Source organism: Rousettus aegyptiacus, unplaced genomic scaffold (assembly GCF_014176215.1).
Source record: "Rousettus aegyptiacus isolate mRouAeg1 unplaced genomic scaffold, mRouAeg1.p scaffold_m13_p_5, whole genome shotgun sequence".
Taxonomy (NCBI): domain Eukaryota; kingdom Metazoa; phylum Chordata; class Mammalia; order Chiroptera; family Pteropodidae; genus Rousettus; species Rousettus aegyptiacus.
Genome location: NW_023416308.1, coordinates 83,907,921 through 83,931,651, shown reverse-complemented (window position 1 = coordinate 83,931,651; position 23,731 = coordinate 83,907,921). Strand labels below are relative to the sequence as shown.

At 40.9% G+C, this 23,731-nt stretch overlaps 1 protein-coding gene across 3 annotated transcripts in view; it reads left to right on the top strand.

Annotated features, from left to right (window-relative positions):
• The window catches only part of GALNT18 (polypeptide N-acetylgalactosaminyltransferase 18), a 308,997-nt gene that overhangs the window by 223,615 nt on the left and 61,651 nt on the right, over nucleotides 1-23,731 (top strand). For all 3 annotated transcript variants that reach the window (XM_016135450.2, XM_016135449.2, XM_016135451.2), the window contains exon 6: nucleotides 2,604-2,718. In XM_016135450.2, coding sequence (XP_015990936.1) covers nucleotides 2,604-2,718 — 115 coding nt within the window. The remainder of the gene's footprint in view (nucleotides 1-2,603; nucleotides 2,719-23,731) is intronic.

The window sequence follows — 23,731 nt, the reverse complement described above, 5'->3', positions numbered from 1 at the left end:
TGCTTTGTCCACACATGACATAAGCTATACAAAAAGCCCAGAGACATCTTTTATTGCATTCTAAAGGGATCTCGTTGAGGTGGTTGTTCACTACATCCCGAAGTGACCTTTTAAAAAAGACTGACATGAGAAATTTGTTTCAAATGCACTGCTAGTCAAAGAAAGCCCTGAGGAACTAATGTGGCATTTCCACATGGGAACTGTGAATCTTATTTTTAAGACCACGTATGTTCTTTTTCACCTCAGCCACCAGGAAGCTCAGCATGTACTTTGTGGGTCCACTTTAAGAACTGTGAAAGAGGACCTAATGCTGCACGTGCATTCTAACTGTAGCCCCCGATTTTCTTGTGAACTTTTGGCCTTTTTAGACATTTATCTACTTTATTTTTCAGTGTATATTACATTTTCTTGTAATCTATTTCTAATTTGTGGGAGGAGGATGAGACAAGGCATAAATCAATCCCTTTCAGGCTAATTGGGTCAACTCAATACCCTAGCCGGTCGATATGTAATAGACTGGCCCATGCTTGTCCCAGAGTAACTGTTTTGGATTCTGTCTGTTCCTGACTGGGCCTGGCCGTGTAGGGAATACCCCTTCCTGCATGTCCAGGGCTCCCTGCCATGCTCAGCATTTCAGGAATGCTGAAGAAAAGACTGGAGCCCCACTCTGCCCACCTGCTGGGCTGTTTTTACATCACCACAATTTAGCAAGGAGATTCCCTGGGCTTCTTCAGTGTGTAAGTGCATTTTTTTTTTTTTTACCCCTTTTATCCCATCTACCTCTCCCCTCGCCCTCCCCAGCTACCCTCTTGTAACTACTAGTCTATTGTTCATGTCCATAAGTCAAGAGCATCTTTTTAAATGATCTTTCGAATACCAATTATGTCCCAGAGATTTTCAGGTGCTTTGCATTATTTAATCCTTGTGAGGTTATAGCTGATTCTAATTCATAAATACAGGACCAGAGGCTCAGAGAGGCTAGGAAACTTCTCTCAGAGGCACAGCCAGAACAGGGATTTTTTCCCATAGCAGCCACCTCTGAGGCTATAGAGTCAGGCTTTCCCAACCAGAGCAGGAGCTCAGACTGCTTTAGAAGGAGTGGGTTGAGGTGGATGCACCACCTGATGTCTATGGAAGGTGAATACATTCTGAGTAAAGTGCTGCGGTTTAAAAGGAGGCATCCCGGCAAGGACCCTGGGGCACCAGTCTCTGCCTGAGCAGCCTCCTGCGTCAGCATTCTTCAGAGAAATGACCTGCAGAATAGCTGGTTCTCCACTTTGATGAGTTTCCAGTTTCAAAGATGGGTTTATTTGCATGTGACTATCAGTTTTCTCATCACTGAGGAGTCTTCATTTCTCCTTTATCTTTCTTCTTCCCTCAAATCCTCAGCCACCAGCTGATAAAATGCTACACAAGGGCTAGAAATGGTAAGGGCGTGCAGTGAAACAATTCACAGTCATTCGTGTAAGAATGCTCCCAGCAGAGAAGCAGCCCACACACACTCATGCTGATTCACCTAATGTGGATCTCTCCTTGGGAAGTCCTGTGCTGGCATCTGCACATAGCCGGTGAGCCCCGCACTCGCACACTCACTAAGGAAAGGCCTTGCAGCTGCTGGGCCCACTAGCTGTGGATGTGTTGCTCCAGCCTGACTCCGGCGGAATTCCAGACCCAGGTCCTTCTCGGATATCTCCTCCTAGTGTCCCATGGGCACCTTAACATTAGTTTTCCCAGCAGGAATGCTTCTTGCTTCTGAAGCCGGCTCCTTCTCTATACCCTGTGTTGCTGTGTGGCCCCCACCCCACCATCACCTGAGCCACAGAGCCAGCTGGCAACCAGGTCCCTCCCTCTCTCTCACCTTTATAGTTCATCTGTTTCCAAGTTCTGCTGAATTTACATAACATGGCTTAAACAATTCCTGTGTTCATTCCTGATACTCTGGTCCAAGTTCTCACCATTTCTCACCTAAACATTGCAATAAGCTCCCATCTGGATTCCTCAATTTTCTCCTAGTCTCCTCTAGTATGCCTGAGTATTCTTAAAAACACGGATCTGTTCATACTGCTATCTGCTTAAAGTTCCTCACTGACATTCTTTCACCTAAAGATAAAGTCCAAATTTTTTACTATGCTATCTGAAGCCCCAGCTAATCTTTCTGTATGGACCAAGGTGGGCATGTAGACCCCAAGTTGCAGAAGGTTGAGAAAGTTGGCATGGATACCCAGGTACAGACAGAGATTGACTATGCCGTTCAGAGTTCAGAAGTAAGAACAGCTAGAGATACAGACATTCAATCTAGGCTGGCAGGCCGAGCTCCACTTCTCTGGACTAACACAAAAGAAAGCTCTATTGGAAATGACAGCCAATCCCAGGACAGGAGCTGGTTGCTGCAGCCCTAATGAAATAGCTTCCCTGAATAGCTGGCGAGGGTAAACCTGGGAGGGCCACTCGGACAACGAGGTCTGCTCCAGCTCTGGCAGCAAACAAAGGAAGAGGACCAGATCCTTCTGATAGAAAAGCACCACTGGGCTCACTCGCTCCTCTGGCAGCCCCATGAGACAGTCCTCTGCTAACCACTGGCCCATCTCCCCATACCCCTGCAGGAGCCCAGCCCTCATTGGCTGCTTCATTGTGGACAGGCAGTACTTCCAAGAGATCGGCTTACTGGACGAAGGCATGGAGGTCTACGGAGGCGAGAATGTCGAGCTCGGGATCAGGGTGAGCAGAGTTTCTTACCCACAGGTCTTGGTTTGGCTCCCCAAAGGGTGTATGAGCCTAGGGGGAGGAGAAATGGGGCTCAAGGATGGGGCTCACAGTCTAATTTTGAATATCTGTGTGTGATCAGGGCTGATGGGGATGGGACAGAGACACAGGATGGGACCCACAGAATTTTCAGGAAGGAAAGGACTTCAGAAACTGCTTTGGTTAGGGGTAGGGACATGGGAGAGTTGAGCTCCCAACTCAAGGGAACAGCCCCGTTGTTAAAAATCGAACTTAGGCTACTCAGGTTGAACAAAAGTGTGCTCCAGGAAGAGACTGCAGGCATCGAGGACTGGCTGGACTAGAGTGAATCTCAGAGTCACCTCCGCTTGAGATCTCTCACTGTGATATTCTCTGTCTCCTCCACAGAGGCCCACAAAACTTTCCTAAAGACTTTGTCAAGACAAGGCTTCAGGGAAGTAAACTCACTGGGTATAAATAGCAAAACACAGCCAAGCTCACTCCATGCTGGTTTCTGACTCTACCACATGCTGGTCAGACCCTCGGGCCCGTTCATGCTTCATACCCCTCTCAGGAGGTAGCCCCCATTCCAACCCGAAGTAGGGGCCCTTTGCAGCTCCCAACATACAGTATAAATCCACAATAGGCACCATTTAGTCTCTCATCCTACAAAAACATTTCCTAGCCTCTGGCCCTTTCTCTGGGTCCATAAAAAAATAACTCCAAAACAGACCCCTCCCCCACATCTGATGGGACATATAGGTCTCCCGGTGGTTAGCAAGAATGTGATGATGGGTACAATGATAGACCTCATCCTAAGAGGAAGCCCACCCCCTATCCAGTTTGTGGTCCTATCCTTATGAAAAACCTAACCTTCGAGCTGCGGCTCCTTCCTGCAGTGGCCCCCACTGTCCTCTCCCTGGGGATCTCTTAGCAGCCTGACACATTCACGCAGTGTTGCCAGCCCTTGGAGAAAACCTTCGTAGCTGCTGGTGTTCATGGCAATCAAGATGTTCCTCCTCATGGCCAGCCCTCCACGCAAACAACACCAACACCTACCTGGTTCCTGGCGACCTCATGCTCATCCCTTTGGCCTTAGTCTCTGTATCTGGCATTTCCAGTTCCTGATATTTGGTTCCCACTCAAGGACTCCAGCTTGGATATACCTTCCTGTCACCTCTGACCTCGTTAGCTGTCCCACTTGGCAGTCAGCTGGCCCTGCACAATCCTCGTCCCATTCTAAGGAGAGACTCAGCACCTCCAATGAGCATCTCACAACACCTGCAATAGCCTGACAGGCACTATGTCGGCCTGACTCATCTCCCAGACGTAATACTAGGGCTTTGATAACTGGCAGCAGGAGCAGCTTTTCCGAAGCTGAGCTTAGAAAACACTTCCAGACACCCGTATTCACTGAAACCTAGAGAAATTGCTTTGGTGGCAGTCAAATGCTTGGGCTTATTGGGAGCTAATATATTCATAGAGAACAGTGCCTGCATAATCGCCCTCATTTCTCCAGCTCTCCCCACACTGGTCATTTATTCACCATTTGTGTCCTAACCATCTCATTTCAGCACTACTCCTGGATAAATGCTCTCCCCCAAACATAATATTTTTTACTAGGAGCTGCTACCAGGAATTGGCTGAGAGGGCAGGACCGCCTCTAGTCACTTACGCTCTCTGGGTAAAAATGTCCAGGAAGGGAGAAAGGAATTAGATTTGTGAACTCTGCTTTCAACCTGTATGTGAGTCAGTCACGGAGTAGTGGGAGATTTCTGGCTTTTCCTTGCCTAGATTTTAAAGCAGTTCTGGAGTGTGGGCCTGGGTAAGGTTTTCAAATACTTGTTTAAAATCTTTGAGTGGTTTCGTGTTCGGGGTGTAAAATACAGTGTAAAATGTTGCCTGGTTTCTTTTCCCACCCCCTCCATCTCTTCTCTCCCACTTGATGGAGATGAATGTCGTTGGAGTTGAAGGAAATTTGGCTTTTAAAGCAGAGACCCGACAACCTGTTGTCTGGCAGAGCTAAGAACCGAAGGAGGGGCTAGTTCATTTGAATTCCACTTCCCTTCTTAAGGGATACAGGACTACTGAGCATCCCTAAAATAGATTTTCACATTTTACATGGTTGTCAGTGTTTTTCTTTTACGTTTTGTGAGTTAACATCTCAGTGCCTCACTTTACTCATCTAGGATCTCCCCTCGATTACTCCCTCGGATTGTGTGCAAAAATGAGAAACGTTTTTCTCACCTCATTTATTCAGAGACAACTTATCCAAAGTCCTTACCCATTTGGAATGCAGAAATAGAGTACTTTGCACAGTTATTCAAAGCTGCTTTGTGCCAGAGGTTATGCGAGGCACATCTACAAACACCCTAAAAAGTAGCTGCTGTTACAATACCGCTTTTCTTTCAGATGAGGAAATTATGAAATTAAGAGCTTACATATATATACTCAAAGTCTTACAACTATAAGATGTAGAGAAAGGATCTTTATGATTTGAAAGACCAGATAGATATACCACAGTGATCTAGGGATAAAAGTCCCTAGAGCATCTAAAAAAAATCATTGCGATGTTCGTACGGTATTGTCCTTCTACTTTATTCAAAATCGTATCTACTGAGTCTTTAAGCCTTATTCTTGTTTTGCTCTTAGTTCCAGTATGCTTTTTTAAAAAAAAAAAAAATTATGATTCTAAGTCCACAATTCAGTGGAAAAGGGAAGAGAGCTGCTGTGGCTATGCAGAATGAAAAGAGTAAGGAATAAGAACTGAAACTGAATAAAATATAAAAAGATTGTATAGATGATGGCTAAAAAACTGCTGGAATATATAAGAAAGCATTCGGGAACTTGCAAAGAATTAATAAATTGTTAGAGAGACTGTTATGGGCTGAATTAAGTTCCCTCAAAAATATGAAGTCCTGACCATTTGTACCTGTGAATATGGTCTTATTTGGAAATAGGATCTTTACACATGTAATCAGGTTAAGAGGAGGTCATATTGGTTTAAGGTGGGCTCTGCTGCAATATGACTGGTGTCCTTATGAGAGAAGGAAAATTTGGACACAGACACAAAAGGAAGGTGACCACATGAAGACAGAGGTAGAGATTGGAGTTTTGATGCCACAAGCCGAGGAACACCTGGAGCTACCAGAAGCTGAAAGAAGGATCCTTCTTTCAAGAAGAGGTTTTGGAGGGAGCATGGCCAATACCTGACTTTAGACTTCCAACCTCCAGAACTGTAAGAAAATACATATCTGTTGTTTGAGTTGATCCAAGTTGTAGTACTTTGCTAAAACAGTCCGAGGACTCTAATACAGAGACCAAAAACTAAGTGAAAGTAGAAATCTAGAGAAAGCCTGAGTCTCTTATATTTAAAGAACCTGGTGATTTTAAGCTTATAATTTCTCAATTTCGTAGAGTGCAGTGGATAGGATACAAAGCCTAAGGCTTACCCAAGATGAAAAGTCTAATAAAATACCCCCCACACCTCCCATAAAGCTGGGACTCCAAAAGCCAATTATCTCAGTATAAAGATGAGCTAGAAATATTCCCATCCTCACCTCCTGTGTCAGGTTGAAGGTTTCTTGTGCTGGGAAGAGAGGAAAAATTCTCTTTAGTGAACCTTGGATTTATAACTTAAAATCAAAATACTTTATGGTCCAGAAAAGCTCAAGAATAGTATTTAACTTAAAGTCGCTGCGTTCTTCGGCAACTGGGAAGGTATATACAAATCCTCCCTCGAGTAGGACCCTTTGAGTCAGGCCACACGTTTCCTACAGCTAGAGTTCCAAGGAATACGAGTTCACTTTTTTAAAAAATCACAAAAAGACAAGGGGGAAAAAAGCACCAAGAGCAAACACCAGCAAAACAACGAATAGTCAACCGTGATCCGTAGTCTTCAAGAATCGAATCTATCAGGCACAGGATAACTAATATAATGTAATATAGTATCGTATAGAATAATATATATTAAATATATATATTATAAATATATCCTGTGTCTGATAGATTCAATACTAATATACAGTATATATTATATTTAACAACTATAAGATACAAATTTCAAGGGATTAATATCAGAAAGACCGTGTTCTCTGACCACAATGGAATTAAATTAAAAATGCATAACCAAAAATTATAGACAAAAGCCATGTTTTTGGAAATTGTAAGAATGAGCTAAAAATATACATAGTTATAAAAATATCAAAAGAAAACCTGCAAATGAAAATAATAAAAAAAATAAAAACTAATTAATAAAATAAATGTACTAATATCAGGAAGGACTAATAAAGCCAAACTTGGTTCTTTGAGAGGGCATCAAATTGACAAACTTCTGGCAGGCGCGAGAGAGAGGCACCAATAAACAATATAAGGAATGGAAAAAGGGACACAGCTATGGTTGATACAGGGACTAAACAGGTAAATGTATAGTATGAATAAGTTTATCCAAGATTTGAAAATTTCGTTGAACAGATCTTTAAAAAATGTAGCTTATGAAAATTGACACAGGAAGAAATCTATAAACCAAAATTGCCCTATAGCCATTAAAGAAGGTAAATCACTAGTTGAAAATATTCTCACAATTAAAATCCTAAGACCAAGTGGTTTTACCATGAAGCACTGCTAAACTTTCAAGGAACAAAATATTCCAAACTTGACAAATTATTTGAACATAGAGTGCAGGATAGATACTATGTAACCAAAAGTACAATAGCTTGAAACTCTTCTAGGACCAAACATCCAGGCAGATCCCGGGTTTATAGTATAATTATTGATGATATTAATAATAGTCCCAAATTGTAAAGAAAAGTCTAAATTGTATTCTGTGTACTCTGTTCAATAAGATAAAAGGTGCATACACATATCTAAAGATTTCTTTAGGAAATCTAAAACTTGTTAAACTTCTGATATTGAAAGAGACAACTCAGTTATGTGGAATTTACATAGGAAAACTGATCTGGAAGCCTAGCCTGTTTATTATTCCTTGAAATTAAACTATTTAATATAAGTAACAGCTGTCTCCACCCTTCTGAAATGAAACCCATAGAAGTAGGCAGGGAAGGGAAAGAATGCTACTTTGACTCCACCAGTGCCCTACCCACATTGTCCAGAGAAGGTAATCAGATGAAAGGGACCCCGCCTCTCCATCTCGCCCTAGCTGTAGGTGGCTCTAGACTGGATTGAGTTCTTTGGAATGTATCACAGACAAGAGCGTCTACCAGACAGGTCTCTCTCTGTTGGACACCCACTTGGGCATATCTGCGAGTCACTGACTCTTTGGATGTCTAAGCTTTACTCGCTTGGGGTTTCTTATTGCCATTTTAGAGTCTCTGTCTTGAAACATTTATTATCTGTCTCTTTAAAATATGGTCTGCTGTTATAATGCCTCTGAAACACTTTTTTCATCCTCCAGGCTGACTGACCTTTTATAGTTTGCTCCTAAGGCTGGATAATTACCTTTATTCTGGGTCGCTCAGATTATCCAAGCCCCTAGCTCCAGCCTTGCATCTTTTAACTGCTCTTGCCTAGCCTCACCACATGGTTTGATTGGGTGTAGGATGTCTCCCTGTGAATGAGTCTGCCCTTTCTCCCATGCAGCTGAGCAGCATCTAGGACAGGAGGCAGTCCAGCTGACTTGCTCCACTTTTTGGCTGTGGGGTCACCAAGGAATCGTTAAAGATTCTCTTTATCTGGGTATACTTATTTAATAGTTTAATGAAGCAGAAATTTGCATTTGAAATTTCTTAGTACTTGAGACAGTGACTTTATTCTAAAGGCACATCTTGCTATTGTCTTAATCTACCATTTTCCATCCCCTCCCTTAATTTTTCTTTCTCTACCATGGAGGGTTCAGGATCTCTACATGCTCTGGGAAAATATCAGCAGCTATTCCACAGGCCATGAAGGATGAAGGAAGCAAAGAAGTTATAGATATTGTGGGAGGAGCAGACTTTACAAATTACATAGTCACTGGGTATCAAAAATTTTAGTCCCTGGACTAGATTCCTCTGTGGCTTCTGTATCAACTAAGTAACAACGGCAGTGCCTTTCATGTGTATTTTCAAAATTCTTTCCCTACAGTTACCTTATTAAATGTACACAGCAATCAAGTGTTATAGGCAAGCCAGATGTTATTACCTTAATCACGTTATAAGATTAAAAGTGTTTAAGTGAGCCAAAAAAGTTAATTCATTCTCATACTTTATTATCTCATTATTATAATCATTATTTTAACAATAAAGATAATGAGAAATCAATTTAAATACTTTATACACTATAAAGTGCTCTATCATACTGTATAAAACATATGATTATATCTATTATACATGTAGATATATATGTTACATAAATATACTACCATACAGCTTATATAGTGTTTTATTTTTTTAAACATGACTTAACATATAATTATAGTCCTACTGAACTTTTTATTTTGATAATACTTAAGAATCTATATTGTAAGCAAAGAAATCTGGCTCAGGCTAACTGAAAGAGAAAAAGAATTTATCGGAAGGCCATAGGAAATCTCAAAGAATTACCAAGAAGCCTGGAGAAGCAGATTCAGAAAACAAGCAGAAACCAAGAGAGATTAGACAGCAGAAATCATAGCCAAAGCCCAGTGGTAAGAACAGTCTATTTAAGATCATACTCCTGACCCCACTGCCATGACTAGATGTCCTACCACTGGATGCTGGGCACCATTTCTTGGATCTTGGTGACATTCACCAAGATTCATAAGTCCTGAGTAAAAGCAAAATGTTGGCTAGGACCTAGGTTATATGCCCATGCCTTAGCTTCTAGGGACAGAGACAGGTCATATATGCCTCCATCAACTTACAGAGACCCAAGAATTACACACGACATGATCCCTAATATAGGAGGGAGATTCAGAACCTGGGTTCAAATGTCCTGTACAATAAGTAATATAATATCTAAGGTATTATGCTCTATAGTCTAGATACTTTTTCATAAATGAGACATAAAAAAACTATTATGAACAATTTCAAACATATGTAGAAATAGAATAGTATAATGAATCCCCTTGCCTCCATCACCAAGCTTCAGCATTGTCAACCCATGAGCAATTTGGTTTTAATCTCTACCCCCACTCAATTCTCCCCCAACTCCAATTATTTTGAAGCAAATCCCAGACATCGTATCATCAAAAAGTATTTCAGTATTCATCTAAAATAGATAAAGACTTAAAAAAATGACTTCATTATTATTTTAAATCCTAAAAGTATTGAAAAGAATTCCCCTCAGTATTCAAATTTCCATAATTCTCTCATAGTTTTTTGTTTCATTATACAGTTTGTTTACTCAAGTCCAGATCCAACTGGTTAATTATCTTTCAAGCATTATTAATTAATCTATTGTATTTCTCCTCCATCCCTTTTTTGCCCTTATAAGTTATTTTTAAAGAAATCAGGCCATTTGTCCTGTAGAGACTCCTACAGTCTCGATTTTCCTGATTGCATTCCCCTAATGCCATTTAACATGTCTTTCTGTCCTGTATATTTCTTCTAAATTGGTAGCTAGGTCTAAGATGTAGGTTCAATTTTGTAGCAAGAATATTTATTTCATAGGCAATATTCATGTACTTCCATCATGATGTACTAGTGTCTAGCTGCCTACCCATTTGTGATGTCAGCAGTCATTGCTGATTATTGCCTAGATCCAATAAGTCATTAGGGGGGTGCAAAATAATGACATTTTTATTTTATTTTTCTTTCCTCATTTATTAGCTAGAGTAACTTTTATAGAGACATTTACAATCATCCATTTTTTGGTTGCTCAGAAGTACAAGAAATTTCATTTGGAAAAGTCAGAATAAATAACTCTATAATAGCTTACAAAATAATGAATTGATTCTCTACCACCTTCCAAAGGGATCATTTCATTTTTAGTATCATTATGGGTTTATGAATTTAGGTATATGAGATGTATTTCAACTCACTACCATTAATATCTTTATCGTTTTGCAAATTTTTCACCTTTGGCCATTGAGAGCCTGTTGACATTAGTTCCTGAGTCCCTTTGCCTCTTTAGTGGCCTTCCTACCATCAGGAATGTTCTGGGCTCATCTATACATTCCTGTTCCAGATCTGTAATCAGCCATTTCCCTAAGGAGCCCAACTTTCTTTAAGGGAGCAGTGGTATTTCAAAACTCAATTTGGGCACTAGGGGTGCTCATCGCTACCGGGTTGGTCCATGTTTCTGGGTCTTTTCAGTAGTTAGGGCAAGAAATTATTGTTATTATCATTATAGAGATAAAGTACTTGAGGCATTTGTGATGATCTCTCTGACTCAAATTTAGGACTACGGGGTTTTTACTTAACCTTATCAGTCTTTCATTAATATTTCCTTTCTCCAGTGACAAAAATTCTGGTTCTTAATGACACCAACATAATTACTTGTTTATTTTATCCCCTAGTATGCACACCACTGTCTCAGAGTATTAATAACAACACTACCACCAACAATACGATTATTAGAAACAGTTTAATATTTTTCACATTTCTTTTTGTCTTTAGGTTAAATTCAACTAGAGATGTACTGTCAAATTACCATGATTTAAAGTCATCCAGAATAGTTCCTCTCTGTGTGATTTTGCTACCAATCTAATAAACGGGTCTATTTGTTTCATTTTGCTTTTGACTTTCAGGAATAATTTTTTTATAATTATTAAATACTACATAACTCCAAAATGAAATCTACAAAAGAAAGTAAATCCAGAAAAATCTACCTTCTATCACTGCCCTCTTCATCCTGTTTCCTCGCTACCTCTAAAAAATATTCTGTTCTTTCTTTTGTTTGTTTTACTTTATACTTTAAAAAACTAGTCATGCACTGACCGCATAATGATATTTTAGTCAATGCTGGACTACATATATGACAGTGGTCCCATAAAATTATTATGGAGCTAGAAATTTTCTATTGCCTAGTGATGTCGTCGCAGTTATAATGTCATAGCCAATGTATTTTTGGTGATGCCAGTGTTAACAAACCTACTGTGCTGTTAGTCGTATACAAGTATAGCACATACAATTATGTACAGTACATAATACTTGGTAACGATAATAAGCAACTTTGTTGCTGGTTTATATATTTGCTATACTGTACTTTTTATCATTATCTTTGTATATATGCTTTCTACTTAGTAAAAAACATTTGCTATAAAACAGCATGCCATGCTACACTGGCAGCAGCATCATATGTCTCGTGGTTGCTGTGTCTCCTGACTTCATTTTCTCTTGTGCTCAATTTAATCTCATGTTTTGTACAGTACCACGCTGCACAGGTTTATAGCTGAGGAGCAGTAAGCTATGCCTACAGCCTAGGTGTGTAGTAGGCTGTACCATCTAGGTTTGTGTAAGTGTGCTCTATGATGTGCCCATCTATAAAATGACACATTTCTCAGAACGTATCCCCATTGTTAAGTGGCCCATGGTTGTATAAGGAAATATGTATATACATACACATTTCCTCTTTCTTAGATAAATGGTAGTATACTGTCTATACATTTCACTACCTTGTTTTTTCATAATATATATTTATTTTTCTGAAGATTACTTTATAATAGTATATAAAGATGCTTCTCCATGCTTTTTTATGGCTGCATAGTGCTCCAGTGCATGTCCATTCCCTAGTTTACACTACCAATTTTCTTTTGAGGGCACAGTGCTATAAATAATAGTCTTGTGCATCTACTTTTTCATATTTTAACTAGGTTAAAATTTGAATAGGTTCTTAGAAGTGGATTATGAGGTCAAAAGGCAAATAAATGTGTGATTTTGCTAGACATCATCAAATATCCCTCCAGAGGGATAGTACTTTTCCCACCAAGAATGATGAAGATGCCTGCTTCCTCACAGGCAACCAACAAAGTATGTTGTGGAATATTTGGGTTTTTGCCAATCTGACAGATGAAAAATCGCATTCAGAATAGTTTTAATTTGCATATCTCTTATTAAGAGCTAGGTTGAACAGCTTTTCATGTGATTAAGACGATTTGCATTTCTTTTTTCATGAGCTTTTCATATCTTTGGCCCATTTTCCTATAGGACTGTTAATCTTTTCTCTATTTTTAGAATCTCTTTAACATTAGGCATGGTAATTCTTTGCCCATCATACACATTGCAAATATTTTCTCCTACTTTGTTGCTTGCCTTTTGATTTCGCTTCTGGTGATGTGTTTTCATGTTTTTTCCCTCCATGTAAAGGCTTTTTTTTTTTTTAATACAAGCAAATCTATCAGTCTTTTTCCTTCCTGCTTCCAGCTTCCAGAGTTTAGTCATAGAAAAATTTACTGTCAGTATAGAGAAATTCACTTGTTTCCTTCCAATACTTGTATGACTGTATTTTTTATATTTTAATCTCAGAATCTGATGTATAGTGTGAGGAATAAACCCAATGTCTTATTTTTCCATATGGCCATCCAGTTATTCTAACACCTTTTACTTAAAACAACATCTTTTCCTCGCTGGTCTGTAATACTAATTTTATCAAATTCTAAATCAGATATATTTGAGTCTGTTTCTGGATTTTCTATTCTGGTTCCATTGATCCGTTGATGTATTCATGTACATATTACACAACTTAATTATACAGCCTTTATGTTATATTTGTAAGTCCAAACTTACAAATGTTTTTAAGTTATTTTTTGGTTGCAAGTTAGATTCTGGCTTGCCCACTATGTGTTGATCTTGAATTCAAAGGAAGAAAAGATCTGTGAGAGACACGAATATCATCTTTACTCCTTTTTTCTTGATTAGACTTTAAAATACTTGATTTCAGGATTTATAGCTACTTAATTTTCATACTGATGCTTGGAACACAGTATGTGTTCAATGAACAAGTTTTGAATTTGAAGGCCAGTCAAATATAAGAGAATACATTCTGTATATCTCATAAGATCAGAAAAATAAACAGTGGAGTAGAAGCTGTAATGGATGTAGTTATCAATTCAGTGTACGAAACAAATATTAAGACCATTAAAAAAAAAAGGGATGCCTAATGGGATAGTGAGTTCCTTAAAATAGGACATGTTCGAGGCATGACCACCTCTCTGTATTACTGGAAAGATAGATGAGATTTATAAAAGTTAATAGTAATATAGCAATAATTGTATGTTAGCTACTGTTTTTAGTGCTTTTACATGTATTAACTCACTTAATCCATGCAACAACCTTATGATTCGGGTACTTTTATTATCCCCATTTAAAGGTAGATATACAGAAGCACAGAGAGGTGATGTAACTTGCCCTATGCCCAGGGACTGGTAAATGGTAAAGCTGAGATATGAACCCAGGAAGGATGGTTTCAGAAGACATAGGTAGGCATAGTGTAGTGGCCTTCAGTAAGACGAAATGTCTCATGATTTTCTGTGGATTCATTCATTTATTTATTTATTCATTTATTCTTCAAACATCCACTTGCCAGGTGCTGGAAAACTAGAGGTGAATGACATAGACCCTGCCTTTTGGTGGCTATCAGTCTAGCTGGAGAGACAACCACACCGCCATCTCCTACGTCCTAGTCTAATAGAACATTGTAGAAGATGTCATGAGCTTAAACAGGATGTTTTGACCGCTTCTTCCACGTTAATTTCAGGGACTCCTGTGTTCTTCGATCCACCACTTATCACTGTGTCATGTTGCTTATCCATTTCTACTTTCAAGGTTTAAAATCATCCATGGCATACAAGTTTAATTTCAGGGGCCAACCTTAGCCAACATTGCTTTGGAAAATGACCACAGTTCCATTTCAGTGCTTGATGATTCAGCCCAAATCCTTTGTAGGCGCTGGGGCCTGGGTCAGATAATAAAACATGATGTTTTCACTTGAGGTCGCAGGAGACTTCAAAACTGGCGGGGGTGACAGAGACAAGAGCTGAGCCAAAAGCCAGAGTCCAGACAGTCAGAAAGGAGGTAGATTGAGGAGCTGCCAAATGAGAGGAGCCAGAGACAGACAGGAAGTCAGAAACCTGGATGCAGGGAGCCAGGGGCATAGAGGAGGAAAAGAAAGCAAAGAAAAGTCTGTAGCAACTGCCTAAAACAGGCATTCACATCATTTGAGACTTTTTCAAAATATATCTAGGGTTCAAGGGCTAGATATTTTGCTAAAATTACCAGTGAAAGAGGTCCCAGCAGGTTAATGTGTGCTCGTGGAGCCTGCTGTGAACTGAAACACACGACATTATGCTTCTCCCCAGAGGCCTTGGACTTGGAGGTCTAAGTAATCTCAGCTCACTGCTAACATCATGGCTGTTCTCACCCAGCCATGAGGAAGATAATTAAAAAACACTGGCTACTACAGTTTCAGGTAAAGCAACTAGACTCTGCCAGCACAGTGAGAGGGGACGGTGAGAGAGACTTGAGAAGGAAGAGAAGGGGTATGGGCTGCCATTTCTGCTCATCTGAGAAAGTCTCAGGAAACCACCAGATGCAACACAGAAAGGCTGCAAGCAGATTCTCTTGCCTCTCGTCCCTGGAGACAGAGAAAATTAAACACCTTAAATTGGATTTTAGTCTCTGGTTGATTCTAAACATCATGGTTAGTCTAAGCCAGCTGGAGCCAGAGTTTAGAATAACCCGAAAGCTTGGAATAACACATAAGTGTGTGCATGTGTGTGTATGTGTGTGTGGTGTGCATGTGGTGTGCATGTGGTGTGCGTAGTGTGGGTGAATGGGTGGGGACAGTGAGCCATGCCACTATTTTGGAATCTGCTTTGTCATTGTCCTTTAGCTGCTGTTATAGGGTGAAGCCTGCAAAGGCTGACAACCATACAATAGAATGAGTGTTCATCTACGCAGTCTTTCGAGGCCAAGGATTTCAAAATACACCAAACGCAGTTTTTGAGTTTCTGGGCTTTTGTACTTTCTAATGGAATTTTCCCATTGGCTCAAAGCTTTAGCTAAGGGGTCACCATGTATTTCCTTGGCACTGTGTCGGATGTTGATAATGGCTTCAGTGGTCATTGAAAGTCAAGACCTAGCCTTTGCCGGCTCCTCTAAATGAGTGAGTAAAGCTCCAACAAAGACGGCATTGAGATTTCGAGCCCAGATGATAGAATATTTGGGGGTCGCATTGGCTGAGAAAGGAGTGTTTGGGATAGAGAGTTAGTTTAGGAGCAGGAGGAAACGGAACAAGTTTGATATTAGAAATAGAAATAGAAATAACCAGAGAACTTACATTATCCATCCATCTGTTCATTTATACGGGGAACATTTATGCCGCTCATGGTATGCACTTGTCATTCGGGTACAGGGAAATTTAGTACCTGGATCAGGACTTCGAGAGGAAGCCAGAACTACATAACTAAAGGTAAAAAGAAGACTCGGATGTGAGACTGAAGGTAAAAGGTTGGAGGAGCCCAGTGAGGATAAACGTTTGAACTGAAAAGAGATTTTAGAATTGAACGTGGGCTTAGGAAGTGGAGGTTGGAGGAAGGGTGGTGCCCCTAGTTACAGAGAAGAATTGGCTGGACAGGTAAGAGCTAGAATGTTGGAAAATCACAGATGTCAGGGGAAGGCAGCGTTCGGGAGTGCAATAGCCAAGCTAAGATAAATAGTAATGATAATAGCTACCATTAGCTATATTGTGCTTAGTGCATTTACTTATTTAATACTAGACACTTCTAAGCACTGAGTGTACAGCGATGGACCAGATACTCTAAGTTGTGCCCTCAGAAAGTTTACATTCTAGTGAGTTTTACGCTATACGTCATTTACTCCTCCCAAGAACCATGAGAGGCTAGAATTATTATCCTCACTTTACATATATGAGCACTGAGTTCCATAGAGTTTGAGTCACTGCCCAGGTCTCGCAGAGAAAGAGTGATGGAGCTTGGATTTGAACACAGATCTATCTGATGCCAAATGCTCTAAATCCCCACCCTGTACTATGAGAATGTGAACAGTGAAAGGGCATAAGGATGCACCGGGAAGAAGACCTTTGAGGAGACAGATGGAATCAAGGGGAGTCAGATATAAAACAGAGTCAAAGGTCTAGGGAAGGAGTAGACAGGGATCAAAAGGAGACAGGGAATTTAGAGATTTTATTTAACTCTGTATGGAGGGAAAGAGATTCCTTGAAAACTAGTGGCCTAGTGTCTGCTAGTCAGAGGCCAAGTGCCAGAACCCTGGGAAAGTATAGACCTGACCCTGATAAAGGTTGAAATTTTTGTTTCCTTCTAGGTGGTCAGCTATAGCTAGCCCTGTTCTTTGGAATGTGTGCCACTAAGCGTGGTTTCCGTGGACCATGGGGCCTGAAATTCCCAGAGCCCTTGAGGTCTAAGCATCCTGAGACCTATGAACCTAAACCTCCAGGATTTGGGGATCTTTCCTGCTTGTGATCTCCATGTATGAGGGAAGCTTTGTACCCCAAGCAGCCCAGAACCAATTATTCTGGCATGCCAGCAGCCAAAGGCATTAAGAGGAAGGCGTTTTTGCCATGGTATATTATCTGTAGCACAGCAGCCATGAAGTGACTTGACAATTACAAACCAGACGCAGTTTAACAGCACGTTGTAAAAGTTTTATGGTTAGTAAAGATAAGTGCAAAATTAATCCCTAAAGAACAAAGCAATTTAAAAAGTACAAAATGAAGTAGTTAGCTAGAAATGGTGAGGAGCAGAAGAGGGAGAGCACCCATGGACAATTTTACTCTGGAAAGGTCTTCACACTTAGTGTTTAAAATTGTGTTCAGTGAGGGAGCTGTAGAAAAGTAAGATTAATTAGCTGTGGGGAAGAGGTAACAATTGATAAAGAGTTTCGAGAATCAAACTGAAGAAATTTTTGTCTTCTAAAAAGTTGGAACCAAGGGGAAAATAGCTATAAAGGCCATTATTAGGACAATTCATGAAATTTGATTACAGGCTATGAATTAGATAATAGTCATGCATCAATGTTTAATTTCCTGATTTGAGGATAAAAGCAAAAGCCAAAGTTTACACTTGGGAGGCAGCAATGTATGTTAAAGCTCCGGAGAGCCATCCTCCCCCTCCCTCTCCGTCCCCTCCCCTGCCCCTCCCCCTTGTCTCCCCCTCCTCTCCCCCTCCCCTCCTCTCCCCCTCCCCTCCTCTCCCCCTCCCCTCCCCCTTCCCCTCCTCTCTCTCTCCCTCTCCCCCTCCCTCTCTCCCGTTTTGGAAAGTCCAAGGGACAGGTCCCCAGTCTCTCCTTCCTCGGTGGAGTGCACAGCAGTGGTGTGGCACTGAATCCTGGGTGCTCACTTTATTCATTATGCCTGCTTCAGATCTTGCTCATCAGTTAGTGAGGGTCTTGATGACTTGGATAATTTTCACTGCACTGGAATCGTAGTCATGTAAAGAAATCGTGGAGTAGGGGAGAGAAAATATTAGTAACAGTGTGATTTCAAGAAAGATACTTATTTTGGTTCTCAATATTTCTAAAATCAGGTTTGCCTTATAATTTTGGTATATATAAATATATAAATAAATTACAATTTATTATCCAGAACACTTTTGAGAGTAAAAAGAGGTACTACCGATAATTATACTGGAACAACAGGTGTAAACCAATATTGTCAAGGGCAAACCAGGACATATGGTCATCAACTTATAATTTTATGTGTGCATTTAATACAGTTCATTCATTTGAAGTTATTCATTAGGTGCCTACCATATGTAATTTTGGGCCTACAATGATTAATATGGAGCATACAATTGCTTAAAAAATAAACATAGCCCCTTTCCTCTTAGAGATAATAATGTAATGGGACAGACAGCTGATAAAAGAGAACAAAAAAATAGATGTGTAGTTACAAATTGCATTATGTGCTTTATTAGTCAACTTGGGCTGCTATAACAAAATACCATAGACTAGGTGGCTTCAACAAAAATTTATTTTCTCACAGCTCTGGAGGCTGGAAGTCTGAGATTAGAGTGCCAGCATGATTTGGGTTCTGGTGAGAGAACTCTTCCTGGCTTGCAGATGACCATCTTCCTGCCGTGTCCTTAAATGGTAGAGAGAGTGCTCTAGTTTCTCTTCCTTTTCTTATAAGGATGCCGGTTCCATCTGATCAGGGCTCTACCCTTATAACCTTAATCACCTCCTTATAAAGGCTTTATCTCCAATACAGTCAAACGGGGCATGGGAGTTAGAGATTCAACGTATGAATTGGGAAGAGCTCAATTTAGTCCATAGCAAGTGTTATAATTGAAAACATAAAACATAAGTTCCAGAAAGTCAGGGATTTCGTATATTTTGTTTAATGACAGAATTTCCATCTCATACAATAGTACCCATCACATAGTAAATGCTCAATAAATAATTGTTGATTTGAATTAAAGCAGAGAAGGAACATGATCTGATTTATCATTTTAAAGATGGATTGGAGGTCAACAAGAGTTAAAGTGAAGAAACTTGTTAGGAAGCTATTGATAGAGTTATCCACACAAAGATAATGGTGGCTTGGATCAGGATGTTGGGCATGCAGACTAAGAGATGCTATTAAATTTAAGCTATGTTGAGGAGGTAGAACTGACTGCATTTGCTGATGTATTATTCGATGTAGAAAGGGAGGAAAGGGACATAATTATGGATGAATTACTTAATTATTTGTATAGATTTCAGGCCTGAGCTATTAGGTAGATGAGGATGAAAACTAAAGGACAGATGGGAAGGCAGGGAAGAAAATAAAGCATGTGGTTTTGGACAACGTAGGCTGTGAGGACTAAGAGACACACGGTGGGAGGTGACATTTAGGCAGTTAGATATATAAACCTCGAGCTCAGAGGAATGTAGTATTTCCTCCTGCCTGAAAAGCTCTTACTGTAGCAATGGGGAATCTTATCATCGATGGAGTCCTACAGTGCTCATAATTATACCTCATACTTAGTAAGCTCTAAACTTGTACCGGGTGTTAGGTCGGCAGGGGCCTACCTGGAGGCTTCCCAGCTTGACATCGGAATCCGGACAAGGGCCCACCCTAAAGTCCTGGTGCCACCACCCCCCTAATCCCCTAATCCACCACCACCCTAATCCAGATGCTCAACTGACATTCCCCATTCTATACCCTACCCCCACATAACCCTATAATAACTACGCTGTCCCTTCCCAGGGCACGACTTCTCTGGCCCCTCCCCTCTCTGGACCAGAGAACCTCGCCCACCCCGGAGCGCTCTCCCAAAAAAGGGTTGCTTTTAAAGCTTCTCTTGGCCGTGTCACGCATTTACCTTACACCGGGTGTTGAAATACATCCTCTACGTGCATTACCTCATTTAATTCACAAAACAACTATTTTTGCATGTGTCACTTTTTCTCTATTCCACAGACAAACTGAATGTTGGAAGGTGAAATGGATTGTCTAAAGTCACCAACCCATGCAATTGGGAAATGTAGGATTTGATACCAAGACTGTTTAACCCCAGAGTCTGTGCTCTGAACTGCAATGATCTCCTGTCTCCCAAGAGGCAGAAGTCTTAGATACATTTCCTACTCTGCTTTTAAATTATCATGTGACCTTGACCTTCAGTTTGCTCACCTGGGAAATGATGGGAGGTGATCTGTTTTACTATACTCCAATGCTGATCTCTTTTGTGAATCACGTTTTTAATGTGAGTTTTCTGTAGATACCTTTCAGAGATGATACCCAAGCTGACAATTCATTTAGATGTGTATGAAAAGGTTAAATCTCTTTAAGCGAAGACCCAGTGTACCAGCTTTCTTAATCTGAATTCCAACGGGATAAGAGGAACGCTCCTTAGAACAAATATCATTTCTGAGTGAGAGAATGTTCAGCATCTCAGATTCATGTTTATCATCTGAATGATGACCGCAGGTCTCACAGAGCTGAAGTTTTGGGTAATGCTTTTGGGCCAGACACATAGCTTCCTCTAATGTCTGAGCCAGGATCTGCCTAACTACCAAACTCCCCCACCCATGCTGTCTCAGTGACACGTGGGCCACCGATCAGATGCCTCGCTGCTGTGCTGGGTGTGGCAGACTGTTTTATTTCCTCTGGTAATTCCTGTTTGCCTTGCATTGCAGAAAGGACCATCCTGACTTATCATGGACAATACTTTTTGGACATTGGTCCAAAGAGTTACCTTTTCGGTCACTGTCATCCTTTTCAGGAGGGATCTGGTATGGACAGACAATTTGAATTTGATTGGGACATGCTAATGAGCCATTCATGTGTAGAATTTGTTTCTGATTAGATTAAGCTTCTGAGAGAGTAAAGAAACAGCCACTGATTAAAGACATAAAAAAGGAAACACTTTAAATGAGTAAGTGGTTCATCTTCATATAGCAGAGTATAAATTAAACATAGTCCAGGGGATCAGCTCTGAATACCAGCTGGATAGAGTGAGCTTTCCTGAATACATCCATAAGGATAAGGCTCTCAGAGCAATTCAGAGGGACTTAACTCACCAGCGAGGGCTCTGAATACTCCCAAGGAAATGAATGGGCCAAGCTATCTGATAAAAATGACTCTCAGACCAGGGAATGGAATAGATTTTTTTTTTTTTTTTTTTTTGATATCAGAAAATTGCTCCCTGAGTTCCTGTGACAATCAAGCTCATAATCATTCTCTGGCAGCACCAGTGATGGTACAGGGGCCAGGGATCTGAGTTAAAGCAAAGATGTGATTAAAGTAGATAGCACACGTGTCAGTGGAACCCTGATTTGAAACTCGGCCAATACTCCTGCCTCTGAGCTTGGGCTTCTATAATTTTTATCTTATAGAAATGCCTGGACTAGGACTAGCCAGCCTTTCCCAGGCTGGTGCAGTGGAAAACTGCAAGGGTCAGCCCGGTCTAGACTCTGTCACCCAATCAGGCAGGGCCTCACTGGCTTATTCCAAGATTAGTGAAGCTGCTGCAGAGCAGCTCTGTGGCTGTCTGAGGAACCCTGAGCTATGTGTGATCCCCAAGCCCTGACCTTTTCCTCTCCCGCCTTGCTGACTTCTTCCTTGATTTTCTGACCTCTGTTCTGGTTCTGAACTTGAACCAGACTCTAACCTGCAGCCTATTTTGCAAAGGTCCTAACACCATGCCTACCCCAGCAGCTCCATCTCCAGCCAATTAGTCCTTGGCTTTTCACCCAGTCCTAACCCCCTTTCCGGCTGCTAACGTCCCTAGGTAAATACAGATGGAGATTGCTGTGTATATTTTATAGGGTTCTCTGTTTTGAAGAGGGAGAATTATGTTACAAATGTTTTTGTTGTAAATAAATAAAATGTTTTCTTGTCCTTGCAAAAAAAAAAAAAAAAAAATCTTTTCTCCGTACCTTCGGCCCCAAGTGGGTTTCTGCTCTGAATAGACTCATCACCTGGATTTGGGAAGCTGTCACTTTCTGGACAGTCTCTCCCCATGCCTGGAACCTTCTGCTACAAAGTCACATGCAGTAGACTGAACTCCTGTTTATCAGTGCTGCAGGGCCCAAGCCTAAGCCTCCCTGGTCACCTTACCTCTATGCACTGGCGATTGTATTAATCAGGGAAATGATCACAGGCTACAATGAAAGTCCCTAAACCCTAGAGGCTTAACCCAGGACAAGTTTATTTCCTACCCACATCACAGTACTCTGAAGGGTGGGAAGCTGAGTCCAGGGCAGCTATTCTCCAGGTGGTGACTGATGGACTCAAGTTGCTTCTCTTGTGGGTTCTTCATCTTTGAATTGCAAGGTCATCCTGGCTTAAAGATCCAGCAAATTGGGAGAGAAAGGGGTAGTGATTCCCATACTGGATACTTAACCCATGTTGGCTAAGTATCCATTCCATTAGTCTGAGCTGCTCACATGGTCCCTCCTGACTGCAAGGAAGTCTGAGAGAAGTAGCAGAGCACACAGATATTGGGGAGCAACAGGAGTCTGCCATGCCCTTGGAGACTACCCTGTTCCTTCCTCTTCTTCCACAACCACAGCATGTCCAGGCCTGACTTCTTTCCTTTCTTCCTTTTGGTCTTGAGTCCAACCTAGCTTGAGTTTGGAGAATATTAATAGGGCCTTTGGCTGATATGAGATTTGAGGTAACCACGAATACACTCTCCTTGGTCAGAACCATTAAAAGATGCCTTCTAATCTCAATGATCACATTTGCCAAGAGATCGTCATGAAATCTCCCATAAGGAAATAAACTCCCATGGCCCCAGTCCTTATAGTCAGAGCATTAGGGTGTGAGAATCCCTGTATGTGATGGGCTAGTGTGCTGAGTTTGGTGCTATGGCTGCCCCTGCATTTCCTGTAGTATGCAGCTACTTCAGCAAAGCTCAAGTCCCTGAAAAAGAGCCTTTTAACTTTTTCTTCATGAAAAGCTTCCAGAGATTCCAGCTCAGCTGGTCTCTCCTTGGAATTCTACCAGATGACTCCTCCTGCTGCCTTCTGATAGTGATGAAGAATCCCTTTCAAATAGGGAAACTGCTTCAAGTGCTTCTTAGGGATGACCCAAAGTCAGACCCTTTCAGGACACCTTCCAAGAAAAAGCATTATTTTTCCAGGCAACAACTCCGTCCAGAAGACTCTCTGGCAGTGTTTATTATAAAAAGAAAGCTTGGGAAACTGTAACCCCAGGGAGTGATTTTCTGTGGGGTCTGATGGAAGAATAAACATTGTCAGACTTTAAAAATGTTTCTTTATACTTTATACTTTAAAATAAAATATCTACCCTTGGAAACCTGAAAGAGCACCAAGCAAAATATAGTGAGGATAATTTAGAACCAAGCTCCAACTCTCAATCCTTCATTCATTCAATAAGTTTTTATCAAACATTTTCCGTGTACTAGGCCCTCTTTAAGCACTGGAGATTCCTTAATGAGGGCAAGGTGGCCATGGGCCTTCTCTCACAGTCTGGTGGTGCAGGCCTATAAACAGGAAAAGAGCTCCTCTCATTGGTAATCAGGGAGTTGCAAAGTAAAACTACAGGGAGAGTGAATTTCATACCCAGCAGATTGGCAAAAATTAAAACGTTGGACAGTGCCAAATGTTGGTGAGATTACGAAGCAATAGGAGTGCTCATCTGTGCTGGTGGGAGAGGAACTTGGGAACTG